Below are 14,526 nucleotides of genomic sequence, written 5' to 3' on the forward strand. Positions count from 1 at the left end.
GACCCAAAGGTTACCGGCAGCGTGATGCGCCCCGGGGGCGCACGATCCCGGGGTTCACTCCCCGGAACGTGTCAGTGGGCTTCAACTACTCCAGCGGCAGCTGAAGTTTCTCCACTAACCTAGCGGACAAGAGGTTCAACCCCGCTCCGTTGTCCACCAGCACCTTGGTCACCGTCATGTTGTTAATGATCAGTGAGACCACGAAGGGTAGAACCCCTGAACCCAACTGCCGGGCTGGGTGATCGTCGGCGCTGAAGCTGATCGGCATGTGCGACAACTTCAGCAGTTGCTGTGCTCCACGTCCGGCAGCAGCGCGCACACCTCCCGGGTAAGGCGCTTCACCGCGGCATGAGATGAGAGAGCGTAAGCTCCCCCATGGATGCAGATGACGCCACGAGGCTCCTGGAAGCCGGGCTCGTCACCGCCGCTGCAATCGGACTCACGCTGCTCCTCAGCGCAAGCCTTGTCTCGTCCCCGGGGAGGGCGCTCCCTTCCGGCACGGGCCTAGCCGCGTCCCCCCTGGGCTTCCTCCCTGCCGGCGCCCCCGCCGACAGGCTTCGGCCCCGCTCTGGGGTCGTTCAGGCAATCCCGGGATAGATGCCCGATATCGCCGCAGTTGAAGCAGGCGCTGGCCGCTCGACGCTCTTCGTGGCGCTGCTCGCGCCTCTGCTTGATACCCTGCAGGATGCGGCAATCCTGCGCGTCGTGGGTGGCGTTGGCGTGGATGGGGCAGCGGGACGCGTCGCCCGACTTACCGCCAGACCCGCCACCGGGTGAGGCCTTCTTCGCTGGCCTCGAGGCAGCCCCCGACTCTGCGGCGAGGACTTGCTTCCCGTTGCGCTTGCGGGAGCTCTTCTTCTGCGAGCCCTCAACGGGGCCCGCGGCAGCCTTGGCTGCGAGTTCGGGCGCTAAGCGCCCCTCTTCGGCCATGGCGCACTTGTGCGCCAAGGCGTAGAGCTCCTGCGTCGTCCGGATCCGATGCGTGCTCAGCTTCTCCCGCATCTTGGGGTCGCGGACGTTGATGGCGAAGGTGTTGATGATGGCGGCAGCCTCCACCTCTGGGATGGAGTAGGAGAGACTGGAGAAGCGGTTGACGAAGTTCCGCAGTGTCTCTCCTGGCTTCTGCACCACGGAGTGCAGCTCCGCCATGGTTCCTGGGCGCTTGTAGCCGCCTTGGAACGCGCTCACAAACTGCTCATGCAGGTCCTCCCAAGTGGCTATGGACCCGGTGGGCAGGTTGAGCAGAAGTTCTCCCTTGAGGACCATCGGGAACCAGTTAGCTCTGACCTTGTCGTCGGCGCCGATGGCGTGCATCACCAACGTGTAGGTCAGAAGAAAATCCTTAGGGTTCACGGTCCCGTCGTACGTTCCAAATGCGAGCGCTCGGAACTTGTGGGGCCATGTCACCCGGCGCAGCTCGCGGGTGAACGCGGTGCAGCCGTCCTCGGCGCCCAAGGGAGCATCCTCCTGCTCCTCCGGGCGCTGGCGGAGGTCCTCCTGTTGGCGGGCGTTCAGGACGCCGCGCGCGTCACCCCGCGTGACGGTTGGTGACGAATCCGAGGACCCCTCAGGATCCCCGCCTCCTTGCCCTCCCTGCGGGGGAGGGTTTTCTCCCTGCCCCGAGCCGCGGGCCGTGTCTCCGCGTCCCGGGTTCTGCCCGCGGCCTGAGCCAGCCGGGGCGCCCTCGCCTTGCGGCTGCTGGGCGGCGAGTGCAAGGAGCGCCTCCAACTCCGCACTCCAAGCCTCGTGTGTCGGCGTGCCCTGCGGCGGCTCGTAGCGCACCATGACACGGGCGGTGATGATGGCCTCCGCCGGGGTTTGAGCGGGGGGCTGCCGGTTCTCAGAGCGGCTGCCCTCCGCCCTGTCCCCCGGCGCCCTCGGGTGAGTAGGGCGTGAATCGGTCGACGTCGCCCGCGACGCGCCGTGTTCCTGGCGCAGCTGTGGCTGTGGGTCGTCAGCCCGCGAGTGAGCCCGCTGACCGGCGCGTGCGGCATTGTGGCCGCTCTCGCGACTGGCTCCAGCACTGGGAGCCTCCGGCCCCCTCAGCCGGTTATCCGCCGACCGCCGAGGGGGTGGTGGTGGCAGCTGCGACTGCGGCTGCTGCAACCGGGCAGGCTCAGGATCGCCCTGATCTTGTGATGTGTCCCAAAGAGTTATTATCCTGCTTTGGCTTTGGTGGCACGAAAGAAATAAGGCAAACAGGGGAGAATCTATTAGGAGTATGGACGATATATGTTTTTCTATTTGTCGTAGCCCGGGGCTCAGACACCGGGATGCGCGAGCACCCCCTTTTTAGGTTCGGCAGTGGGCTACGGGGATCGCTCCGGCGATCGCCGGCGGGGCCAATGTAAAGCGTAGGAGCACAATAAACACGAGAACGATTTTACCTAGATTCGGGCAACCCTGAGGTGTAAAACCCTACGTCCTGCTTCTGAGTTTGTTATTATCCAGTGAACCAGGGTTTACAGGTTGCCGGGGGGAGTCCCCGAGTGCTCTTTCTTTTTCGCTAAGGGCTAGCTATTGCTAGTAGTGAACTGGAAACTGATCGAACCGAACCCCTTGACCGTTGGCGGGGGTCCTCTTTTTATACCGAAGGGGATATCACGGGTGCCACGGTGCATGGGTGACAAATGGCGAGCAAGGAGCTAGGGCAGCTCCCCCTCGGTGCGCTGGCTTGCATGCAGGTTGAGTAGCCCTGCAACTAGGAGCCTAGGCGCCTAAGAATTACACCGGGCTAGTCACTGTAGGCTGACTGGACGGGGAATCCCCTTTCTGTCGGTGCATTTAATGCTCGCGTGTGCTTCACTCCTTGTCCTGACGAATTCTGCGCGCAGGGAGCCCGCCGAGCGGCCATGTGGCGTCGCTGTCCTGCTCGCTCGGTCCTGCTCCTGTAACGGACACTTGCGCCCGGGAACCTCCCTCCCGGCAAGGAACCTCCCGGGAAGCGGCTCAGGCGGGAATTCCCTTGCTGCCCTCCGGGGCAACCCCCGCAGCCCCGCTAGTCCTCTCGGGCTGGTGACTTGCCGGGCAGCTTGTGCAGTGCTGCCCGGGGTGCGGTCCTTCGAGGGAGCAAGCGAGGTGGCCCACGCGTCATGCAACGGTAATGCCCCGGGTGCCACCGGTGCGACACTATTAATATCCATTTTAAAAATTGTTTGAAGGTGAAGCAAGGGTCAAAGGTATCAAGCAATGCAAATTCTCATAGATGGTCTCCACCACCAGAAGATGTCCTGAAGATCAACACTGATGGTTGTTTCAAAGAGAAGTCTTTTTCAGGAGGATGGGGCTTCACCATTTGCAACAACACTGGAAGTTTGATAGCAGCAGGAGCAGGCAACCTAGTGCGAGTTTCTAGTCCTCTTCATGCTGAAGCCCATGCAATGCTACAAGCAGCGATCATTGCTTCTCAAATGGGTTGCCAAAACGTGATTTTTGAAACTGACTCGGTGCCGCTTAAGCAAGCTGTCAATTCTGAAGATTATGACCTATCATCCTTGGGAGCCATGATTAGGGAAATTAAATTTCATCTTCGTCTTGGTTTCCATGATGTAACTGTTGTTAATTGTCCAAGAACATGTAATGGTGCTGTGCATAATTTAGCTGCGCATGGTGTACTTATGGAAGCCGACCATTATGAAACGTGGTTTGGCGAATTTCCTGAGTTTGTAAAGGACTCTGTAGCTGGCGATATGTCCAGCCTATTGTCGTAATGGAATGATTTCCTTTCAAAAAAAAAACTATCAGATATCGATCCGGCCTGATCTCTTCTCTTTGAGGCTCAATAGGTTTGTTCTTTCTGGTCTCCAACTCCAAGTCTCCAACCCCTCATAGGTAAGAGCTGCAAGTTTGTGACACTCAGGATACCCATTGATCCTCCTTAGTTCAACCAAATGAACTAAAAATTTTAAATGACACAACTTTTTGAAAAACTAGTTCATTTGTTTGAACTAAGGAGGGTCAAAAGGTACCCTAAGGATCACCATGTTGTACCTCTAGCGATAGGAATCAGATCAGGCCCATCGGAGAACAATAGATCTAACACAACCCATCCAATTCTAAGAGTAGATTCGGTTATAATCAGCAGCTCGTTTCCCCAGCAAAATTCAGTTGTAGGGTTCAACTGAAACTGACGATGGAACAAAGTAGAAGAGTAAATTTCAAAAAACCACACTTTTCTAACGACTTGTCTTACAGAACCACACTTGTCGGTAATTTGTCCGCTGTGCCACTGCCCCACAACTATTCAGGCAAAATGTAACAGTGAACCCAAAACACAAGGGTTAGCGATTTTGACGGGATTCCCGACAGGTGGGCCCGTTAGCCAGTCCGTCGTCTTGGCCGGGGGGGGGGGTTCGGCGCCATCCGCCTGGCCGCCTCGCGCCCCAAGCCGCCCTGCAGCAGCCGCAACGTGGCCTCCGGTGCAGCCGTGCAGAAGAGATGATCTTCCTACGCACCAAGGGAGCCCGATCTGCCTACGCACCCACCCAGGCTAGCCAAGCACAACACCAGCATCTCTGATGTTTCCCGCCGGGGGCTGCCCTGGCCGGCCGGACTCGGCCTACACGCAGTGGTGCTGGGCGTCGCGCCGGTGCGCGCTCCCGGAGTTCAACGCGATGGACTTTCTCTCCCGGATCCGGGGGCGGCGGCTGGTGCTCGTGGGCGACTCCATGAACCGCAACCAGTTCGAGTCCATGCTCTGCGTCCTCTGCTAGGCTCTCCCGACAAGTCCCGCAGAGCTTCGTCGAGACCCACGGCTGGCACATCTTCATGGGCACCGCCCCACTCCTTGCCGCGTGGCGCCGCTGCCACCACGGGGCCCCACCGCATCCGCTTGCGGTACTACTTCTCGAGGAGCCCGCCTGCACAGACGCCCCGTGCTCCTTCGGTCGCCGCCGGCTCTCCTGTAGGGCCAGCACCACGAGGAGGGGGGTCTAGGGCTTCAGGGCGGGGAGTGGGGCATGGACGGGAGGAGGAGGAGGAGGCGGGGATTGCCCAGGCCGGCCGCCGTCGACGGAGGAGATGGACGAGGTGGCCGGCGGCCGTGACAACGAATTGACTAATGGGCCCCACCTGTCGGGAATCCCGTCAAAATCGCTAACCCTTGTGTGTTTGGGCGCGCTGTTACATTTTGAAAATTAGCGACAAGTGTGGTTCCATGAGACAAGTGGTTAGAAAAGTGTGGTTTTCTGAAATTTACTCAACAAAGTATCGCCACGGGGGATTCTGGCATTGCATCGTCATCACTCAGGCCTTTGGGATTGAACAACGAGGACGATGATCGCAAGAGGAGGAGCGGGGAGAAGGTTCTGCAGCATCTTGACGATCTGCCTCATGACATCCTAGGCGAAGTGCTCTCGCGGTTAAGCTTCAGGGATTCCGCGCGGATGAGCGTACTGTCCAGCACCTGGAGCCGGCTCTGGAGATCGTGCAGAAGAAACCTGATCTTCACCAGGAAGACGATGGTCTGCCGCTCACGCCAGATCCGGAAGCGACGATATCTCATAGCAGATCTCAGGTCGGATTTCGTCGAGAACGTGAACGGCGTCCTGCGCCATCTGGGATCGGCCGCCCCACGAGACAAGTTCGTCCTCAGGTTCGATCTCTGCCAAGAGCAGGCGCACGCCCATGCCGACACATGGGTGAACTTCTGCGCTGCGTCGAGAGCCAAGCACGTCGTCTTCGACTTCCGTCCGGGACCGTGGGTCCTCGCCGAGTTGTGCAGCCTCCCGCTGCACAAACTCAGTGATGCCGGCGGCTCTCCGGTTGTCAGGTCTCTGCACATCATGTCTGCCTCCCTCGAGACGCCCCCGGCGCCTGGTTTCGGCGGCTTCACGAACCTCAAGGAGCTCCTTCTCGACAAGGTGGTATTAGGGGATGTCGGGTGGCTGCTGGCGTCGTGCCATGCCCACGAATCGCTAAGCGTCATGCGCTGCAGCACCCTCCAGAGCTTGTCTACGCCCCGGCGATTGCGCCGGCTTTGGTACCTATCCGTGCACCTTTGCAAGGAGATGCAGAAGGTCGCCGTGCAAGCTCCCAACCTTTCGACGTTCAAGTTTAGCACCAGCAATGATCCGGTTTCGATAGTGCTCGGCGGGTCTTTGAAGATGGAAGATGTGACTCTGGTGTTGCGATCGATGAAAGATCGCGTCGACTACGTCTTTGCGGACCTTCCTAGTGGTGTCCCGCATGCGAGGAAGCTCTCCGTAGACTTCATGATCGACACAAGTGTGCGTGAGCTTGCAAGATTCCCTACCAGCCACTTCACCAATCTGAAGCATCTTATATTGTCCTTGATTATCTTTGCACTAATTGGCGATGATACCGCTGGCCTTCTTCGCTTGGCCTCCGTTTTGGAGCTAGCCCCAGTTTGGAGCAACTGGAACTGCATATGGCTTGCCACCTCGGCAGCCGCGACATCATCACGAGGATGGAGGAATTGCCCCCGCCCCATCGACCGCACATCCATTTGAAGAAGGTGCACATGACTGGAGTTTATGGCTACAGCAACCTGCTTAAGCTGGTGCTTCACTTTGCTCGAAATGCCGTTGCACTGGAGCGTATGGTTGTCGATCCGGTATCGAGACATGCTACGCTTCGTGGTCATCAGACAGAGCATGCTGATGCTATCGCTTTGGGCCGGCATATGGCCAAGAATAGAAAGGGAAACAATCTTAAAAAGCTAGCGGAGGGGAAACAATCTTAAAAAGAATAGAAAGGGAAACGATCCGGTACGGTTGTTTCATTTGACCTTCAGTGCTGATATTACACTGCATAAAGTTTTCTGGGAGGGCTGGGGTTCAATTAGATTTAGAAGAACTCTGGGAGTAGAGACTTTAGTGCAGTGGAACAATTTAAAGCAGTTTTGTGGTATGGTTAAGTAAATGACTGAGAAGATAGATTATGTTGGAAGTTGGAGACCAAAGGTAGATCCCCAGTAGGTTCTTTTTATAGATTGCTCAAGAGGTCACATATTTTCCCTTATAAATTTCTTTGGAAAGTCAAAACTCCTTTGAAAATGAAGGTTTGTTTGTGGCTAGTTAGTAGGGGGACAATTCTTACTAGAGATGTACTTAAGGAGAGTGGAATGAAGGGGATGAGTGTTGTCTATTCTGCTCTAGAAAAGTAATAGTGGATCATCTCCTTTTTTTCGTGCTCTTTGGCAAAGTATGTTTGGAGAATTGTTCAGTTTAGCTGTGATCTCTCTGTTCTGCCAACTGATGTGCCTGGTCTATTAGACTGTTGGCTACTGCAGTTTGGTAGGAAGGAGAGGGATTCAGTGTTGGTTGGATTTGTTGCGGTCATCTGGGTGGTTTTGGAAAACGAGGAATAACGCTTGTTTTCAGAATCTGATGCCTTCATGATCCATCTGCGGTAATTTTTATGATCTGTTCCACGATTGACCTCTGGTCTGGTGTACAGAAAGAAAATTCTCGGGAGGCTCTACTCAGGTGCTCGCGTTGGCTGTGGCGAGTCACAACTGTGATCTTCCGGATATCGCAAGGATGAGCACCAGTTACTCAGAGATTGGCGGTGGGAGATACAGAGAACTATATAACTCTGCCGTGGAGTTGCTGGAAGGGTGCCGGATTTGCTACAGGGATCTTTTCTTGTTTTTCAGTGATGCTGTTATCTCCCAAATGTTAGGCAGATTTGTTTTCTGGGCACATCTTGCTGATAACCTGTAGGGTTAAAGTGTTGTTGCTCAGGTCTTTTGTTGTATGCTTTAACTTAAAGACACTGTGGTTTTCTTTAATGAAGCCGGGGGAGCAGCCCCTTTGATAAAAAAAATTATGGCCAAGAATAACCTCCTGGGACAAGGGATGGATCACATCATCACCATCTTGTAAGCTTGGAGAATGTCATCATGTGCCGCGCTTTGGGGGATATTTTTTGCCCGAGAGGGAATGCTATTTTGTTACGGATGATATAGATAATTAGGTATGTTTGCTAGTTGTTCAAGTCCGGACCCTATTTTAAAAGGGCTGAGTTTGCTGGTTGAAATATCATTTATTGAGTGGTCAAAAAAGAGAGTGAAAGATATGTAAATCAGCTGCCATAAGCAAGAGTTATCTAAAGCCAAGCAAGAAACACCTGCCTGGGAGACTCAGGATATGCATGAATTAAAATTCTTCTTTTATTTCTTTTGAAACAGAGCACTGGAACTAAAATCCATGACTAAGAAAAATATAGCAGGAAAAAATGACTGGTCTGCAAACCAATTCAGCATTCCCTCCCACCCGTCATCATCCAGAAATGAGGTATCAGCTTTAGCTCTTTGCCTCCTTCACAAATCGCAGGTACTAAGAAATGCTTTGTACAAACAAAAAAAATGACGTAGTCAAGCGATCTGCAGAAACTCCATTGATAGTAGCACAGCAAGATTCACATCCATCAACAAACGAGCAAAAACACTTGTCCATCTACTATTTAACAGAGCGTGGTGGCATTCTCCGGGAATGTTTCAGCAGCCTGGCGATTACACGGGGACTCGTCTTCCTCTGAACCGAGTGAGCAACTGCAAAATGCGAGTAGGAAACATCAGTAAGAACAGTGGGGAACTGGGACTAAGATCCAGTCATATGGCTCATCAATATCCATATGAATAAAGAGGCTACAGAATTTGGCTTAGACTTGAAGAAACTTAGGCAGCCCAGAAATATAGATACGTAAGAACAAATGAGTTGTCTTACCGAAGTCACAAAAGGGTGCTGGAAAATCCAACCGAAGGTGGGGGTCTTTTGCAGGTAAACAGCAGCAGTAGGCCAGAAGCCACTGTGAGGAAATTCAGCACAGGATTATCATATAATGGACACTTAAACCCATATCTGATTATCATATAAAAGAACAGCAGTACAGGATTACAAACCTGAATAGCGCGACAATGCCATACAACTCAGCCATCATGCCCAAGATAGGCCAACCGATAAGGACCAGGAAAAGGCCGACCCCAAAAGCGATCGAACCCTAGGCGATCAGATTAATTTGTTGTTAGCTGATAACTGAATTGGGACTACAGTTTGGACATATGACTGAGCTTGCATTGGTACAGGTAAAGTACCTTGTGATTCTTAGGCTTGGTGAAGAATTGAACGGTTGACTTCAGTCCAATGGTTAGTGAAACACCAGACACGAAGAGAATCTGACAACATGAAATACATGATGACTGGGAAATGGAAAGGCTGCAGTGAAGTGTAAGTAAACCAGGAGGATGATACTTACATTCCCCATTGCCAGGAACCCCTTGTCAAACAGCATGATGATCCCAAGAAACGAGAAGAAAACTCCGAACCCAGTCAAGCCCAATCCAATCTCTGTTGGAAATGTGGAGCAGTTTGAGCAAGAGTTCAGAGGTGCAGGGTGCATTGTACAGTACAAGACAAGGAAGGAAAAGTGTCACTGAGTTAAATTAGACAGCCAAAGTTTCTGTCATTTTTAGCAGTTATCAGATGGTTCCTCCTGGTTAGGAATCATGAGGCATTTATATCTGACAAACTGTTCACTAATAAATGACCAACACCAATAAGCACGAGCGATCCTTATTCTGGACAGTTGCCATGTTCATAAACCGAAGTGAATTTTGTAGTAGTCTAGGGTCTGGCAAACATTAGAAATCAGACTGCCCCTGTACAGTGGCAATATAGAAGCATAGTTTCCCAGGTTTAACAGCAGCGCCAAAACATTATCCGACTACATCGTACTAATGGCAAAATAGTTCACACTGAACTAACTCTGACAGAACATCCGTAAATTTGGGCGATATTCTACAACACCAAACTAATACTGGTAACTCCCATGGTGAATCCATTGGACGTCAAATTACGCAATAGAATTCGAAGCTAGCGAGGATATATACGAACAATAACCAGTCTATTTCGGTCATGGTGTCAGAACGAAACAACAATCTCGATCAATATCCTACGGCTTTCAACAGCAGAGTAGCAGACGGGGCAAAAATCTCCCTCGAAAAGCATTCCACATGGAACGACGCACAATAGAGAACAAACACCACCCAATCTCTCGCACCGGGCGACTGATAAATTGCGCGAGGAAGAGTAAGGGGGGAAGAAGAGGGAGGGAAGAGGGGGAGGTGGGCATGGAGTCGCGTACTCTTGCGGTCACTCATGACGAAGGAAACCATGGCGTCCGCAGTCCGCTACCGCACGCGAGCAGTCAGCCACCGCCTGCAACAGCAAAGGAAGATAAGGAACCATGTTAAGATCAAGGTGCCGCAAACTGCAACGCGAAGGTCTCGACGAACCAATAGACCAAAGCCGGAGATCGATCGAAGGCTCTTAATCGCTCCTCCCCACAGGAACGCAGCACGCGCCGAGGATCGATGGCGAGACGGCGAACTCGAGGAAGAAGAAGGAGGAGTAGCGGGTGGCGCGTGGTGACTGGCGAGAGAGACGAGAGCGGAGGGGGGCGAGTCGGTTCGATCGGCCGGGGATTCGAATGAATGAACGGAACAGTGGTCGTTCGTTCTTATTGTGGGATCGGGTCGCGAGCCGCGCCGTCGGATCGGTCGGCGCGTGCCCCGAGGCTTTCGATCGGACGGGCCAGGCTGGTCCAAGCTGGCCGTTGCGTCTGTGCGGTGCGCAGCCAAGGAGCGGAATCTTCCTCTGCGTTCGTCAGCGTGCTTTGCTTGGTTTTCCTTGCTCCTGAAGTTAAACGTCTCTTCGGCTCGAGGGTTTAGTAGGGCGATGAGGGCATCCGGCCAATGGTGTTTGTACACGTGGAACTCGAGGGTTGTCTTGATCATGACAAGATCTTGGTCGTCAAATGCCAACTAGAACGGGGCCATGTTTTTGTCTCTCTGTTCTTCGGAAAAACTGAAATGATTTTGTGATTTGTTTTTGTTAAGCTACCTTTGATTGTGCTAGAAACGATTCATTGTTCTCTGTTTTTATTTCTCTCTAGTGTGAGGTCATCAACTTCCTGATTGTTGCCTCCTCCGGTGACCACTCGCTGACGGTCGCCACTGGAGGAGCTTGTCATGGCCCTTAGAGATGGAGAGGTTCGTCACGAGGTCGGCAGGAATGGTGGGCGAGGTTTGTAAGTTGGTACTACCATGAGAGATGGGGCTTCTATCGATGGATGGAGATGAAACATGTGAGGTGGACGAGCAGTGGCGGCGGCAAGGCATGCACAAGATGTTCTTTTTTTCTGCGAGGTAGGTGGGAGGGGACACGGGGATAGTGGACTAGAGTTTTTTTTTTTTGCGATTATTTATGTCAGAAAAACATGCAAATGTGGGTATGGACTCTTTCTGACGTAACAAAACTTACTCTCTCCGATCCTAAATTTTTATCAGTAATTTAGTCATAGACATAGATTATCAATGAGGATCCAAAATTCTAAGTAGACAAGTCTCAAACAAGAAAAACAAAATACAGAGGCTCAAACCTGCCCGAAACACACAACGATTAGCTTGCAAACCATCAAGTAAATTATCAGGGAGTCGGTCCACGAGGCTCAGACAAAAGCAGAGTACTAAAATCAAGACCAAGAAATAAGACGGGTGCCGCTTGCATTTTCGGATGATTATTGATAAAGTATAAACTTTCAAATGATTGTCATTTTCGACTACTTTATACTCCTCCGATCCATAATAAATACTTTATACTCCCTCCGATCCATAATAGGTATTTGGATATAAAATTTCGGCAACAGCCAGTCCAGAATTGCAAGCAAGTACCAGCATTTCCACCCGTCGGCACTGTAACAATTTGCACCGGGCATATAAACAACATCATTTGGTTTCTTTGTTACATCAGGAAAGACCTAAACATGATGTACCGCTGCAGGAAAACTAGGTAAGCACATTTCAAGCTAGATAAAATGATAAATGGCTCAACAAGGCGTCACAAATGCACAATCTTAGCTGACATGCTAAAAACGTGCATCGTTATACCATTGACGGCCACTCTAGTAATTTTTTCCAAGATCCGAACCAACAACACACCAGAAATGGAAAGAGCTTGGTTAGAAGCCCACAGTTAGTCGACATTCAACATAATTTAAGCAAGCAGGATTGAAATAACACCATTAAAAAAGTCTTCCCGGTGGAGCGGTAGAAGTGTAGAACCTTTATAACGCATACAGAGCACAAAGATATCTATCCAACCCCTCAAGAATCCATTACCATTAGTTTCAGCAAGCATGACAGGAAAAAACTGGAAAACCCCTATTACTAGCATTTATGTCCTTGTAGCTCCCTAACTCTCTGATCACTCAACTATTATGCAATGAATATGACACAGTGCCAGGCACGCAACAGGCAAGCACTAACAGAGAGCGATCCACCCTGAAAGAACTATGGCGTCTACTGATGCCAGGCGAACTAAGCAACATCAATAACACAAAGGATAGCTAGCTTAAAGTCATATGGATGGCCACACGCCAACAAACAGCAATATCCATGGCTGGTAGCTCTAACTTGTCATGAAAACACACTGCTCTTTTGCCGAGAGGCTTTTTGTGATTATTATGCCGAAATAAGTACCACACCAAACTCTGCAAAATGTTCACAAAGCTTTCAAGGACGGCTAACCCTTCATTCACATAAACAACATGTTGTGCTTTTATGTATCCTCGTTCATTTTATAATGAAACCCATGCAGATTTTCTGGATGAAAATTCAGCCTTCACAGCTAAGCATAAAGCATACGTTCAAGAAACAGAAGCTTCAAGAATAAGTATTTGGTAAAATGTAGTTATCATCTAGCATCATAGTGCATAGTGCTAGTATCATATGACCAACTAATTGAATTATGTATGGCGATTTAGCTGCATAGTGCTAGTGAACACCTAGCATTAAAATTAGGTATTCTTCATTGGAATGCCAATTACTAGTATTGCATGTTAGATGTGTCTTTCCATTCAGTCATCCAATAGTTGACTATTATCCCAAGTATGCCTATTGCAAAAATAAAACAAACATGTAGTTTAAAGATACATGAGCACCCAGAAAGCCCTTCAAAAATTGTGCAAGTCTGAAAAACAATTTTTCTCCTATTTTCAACTCAAACTGCATAGTATTTACTTAATAAGCTCAGCAATATACAACTCATTCAGTCATCTAGTTGACTATTCAAGTATATATACTGCAAAATACAACAGACATGTAATTTTAAGCTAGATGAGCACCCAAAAAGCACTTATATAATTGCACGTGTCTGAACAAAAATCTTTGTCCTATTTTTAACTTAAAACACATACTGTAGTATTTACTTAATCAACTCAGCAATATACTAGTACTATCACTTAACAGATAGAGACCAACCTAAGAACCAACACAGTCAAGTGAATTATGTTGAAATGGACGAAAGCACATACCAGCCGAACAAAAACAAAGTAGATACAGAAAGAACAAGCATAATATTGGTACTATAGCTACAAATACTCATCGATACAATCTCCTCATAAACTAATAGCCAGAATACCTAAAGGAATCATTCATGCACACCTATTGGGCAAAAGATGCACCTGACAATCTGATATAGCTTAAAGTCTGTAACAAGGTACCAGGTTCACAAATCAGACATTAACTCATCATCTCAAGCACATCTCCGATAGAGTAATAGTCATACGGATACTAGAAATGATAAATAATTTCCAACGAAATGCTGAAATAGCAGCAGTTCTCGGTGGATCAGAGCTCGGGGCCAGCACCTTACTCCTCCGCGGGGGCCGGAGCAGCCTCCGACTCTTCCGCGCTCGGCTCCGCAAGGGGAGCCGGAGCGGCGGCGGCGGCGGCGCGGGACTTGGCGAGCTCGAGGAGGCGGCGGCTGACCTCCTTTGAGTAGGTCTGGAGGACCTCGATCCCGTCCTCCAGGGAGGCCGGGGAGCTGCCGGTGGACTCCGAGGCGGCGGCGAAGGCCTCGGCCTCGACGGCGGCGGCGGCGCGCTCGGCCTCGGGCTCCGGGAGCGCGCCGTAGCGCTGGGAGAGGACGCTGGGCGCGGCCAGGGTCTGCACGACCCGCCGCACCACGGCGTCCCGCGTGCGCTGCGACGGCGGCCAGATGCTGAGCGACGGGAGCAGCGCCTCCGCGGAGGAGGCCTTCTCAGCGGGCGCGGGAGGGGATTCGACGGTGGCTTCGGGAGGCGAGGGGTTGCCGCCCTCGGCACCGGCGTTGGGGGCGTCCTCCGCCATGGTGTGGAGAGCAAGCCGGGAGAGGGGAACGGAGAAGAGATCTGTGGCGTGGAGTGGGAGGAGAGATAGTGGGCTGCGGGGTGGAGACTTGGAAGGTTGGGTCCGATTTTGTTCGCGTCACGGGGGTGAGGGTGACGGCGTCACGTTTCAGGTTCACGTGAAACACAAACGGCTATCCCGCACGCGTCTCTAGGCCTCTTGGGTGGTTTGTGTATATTATATGTGCTACGGCCTGCGGGGCCGTCGGAAGCTCTCCCACTTCTCCTGTGGGCTGGAATGGACTGGGCTTTTCGTGATTTACCGGCCTGCCTGTTACCTCGCCAGTTCTGTGTAGTCTGTACCTTTTCTTTTCCTCCGAGGCTCCGACTCCGAGT

The 14,526-nt window shown here is 51.6% G+C and overlaps 3 protein-coding genes across 3 annotated transcripts; 1 reads left to right on the plus strand and 2 right to left on the minus strand.

Annotated features, from left to right (window-relative positions):
* Positions 1-4,375: 4,375 nt before the first annotated feature.
* Positions 4,376-7,730, plus strand: LOC112269965. The gene has a single exon (XM_024457535.1). It carries the CDS (start codon positions 5,385-5,387, stop codon positions 6,468-6,470), a length of 1,086 nt encoding a protein of 361 aa, XP_024313303.1. The 5' UTR covers positions 4,376-5,384; the 3' UTR covers positions 6,471-7,730.
* A 382-nt stretch (positions 7,731-8,112) lies between these two features.
* LOC100825576 (vesicle transport protein GOT1) lies at positions 8,113-10,464 on the minus strand. The gene is made up of 7 exons (XM_003562727.4): positions 10,259-10,464; positions 10,108-10,181; positions 9,220-9,311; positions 9,059-9,139; positions 8,867-8,964; positions 8,691-8,772; positions 8,113-8,515 (listed from the first exon to the last, which is right to left on the minus strand). Exons 2-7 carry the CDS (start codon positions 10,136-10,138, stop codon positions 8,477-8,479), a joined length of 423 nt encoding a protein of 140 aa, XP_003562775.1. The 5' UTR covers positions 10,139-10,181; positions 10,259-10,464; the 3' UTR covers positions 8,113-8,476.
* A 2,868-nt stretch (positions 10,465-13,332) lies between these two features.
* LOC100825890 (MFP1 attachment factor 1) lies at positions 13,333-14,285 on the minus strand. The gene has a single exon (XM_003562728.4). The coding sequence runs from the start codon at positions 14,150-14,152 to the stop codon at positions 13,673-13,675; it is 480 nt and encodes a 159-aa protein (XP_003562776.1). The 5' UTR covers positions 14,153-14,285; the 3' UTR covers positions 13,333-13,672.
* Between the last annotated feature and the right edge of the window lie 241 nt (positions 14,286-14,526).

The sequence above is a fragment of the Brachypodium distachyon genome, chromosome 1, assembly GCF_000005505.3.
Source record: "Brachypodium distachyon strain Bd21 chromosome 1, Brachypodium_distachyon_v3.0, whole genome shotgun sequence".
NCBI classification, from domain to species: Eukaryota; Viridiplantae; Streptophyta; class Magnoliopsida; order Poales; family Poaceae; genus Brachypodium; species Brachypodium distachyon.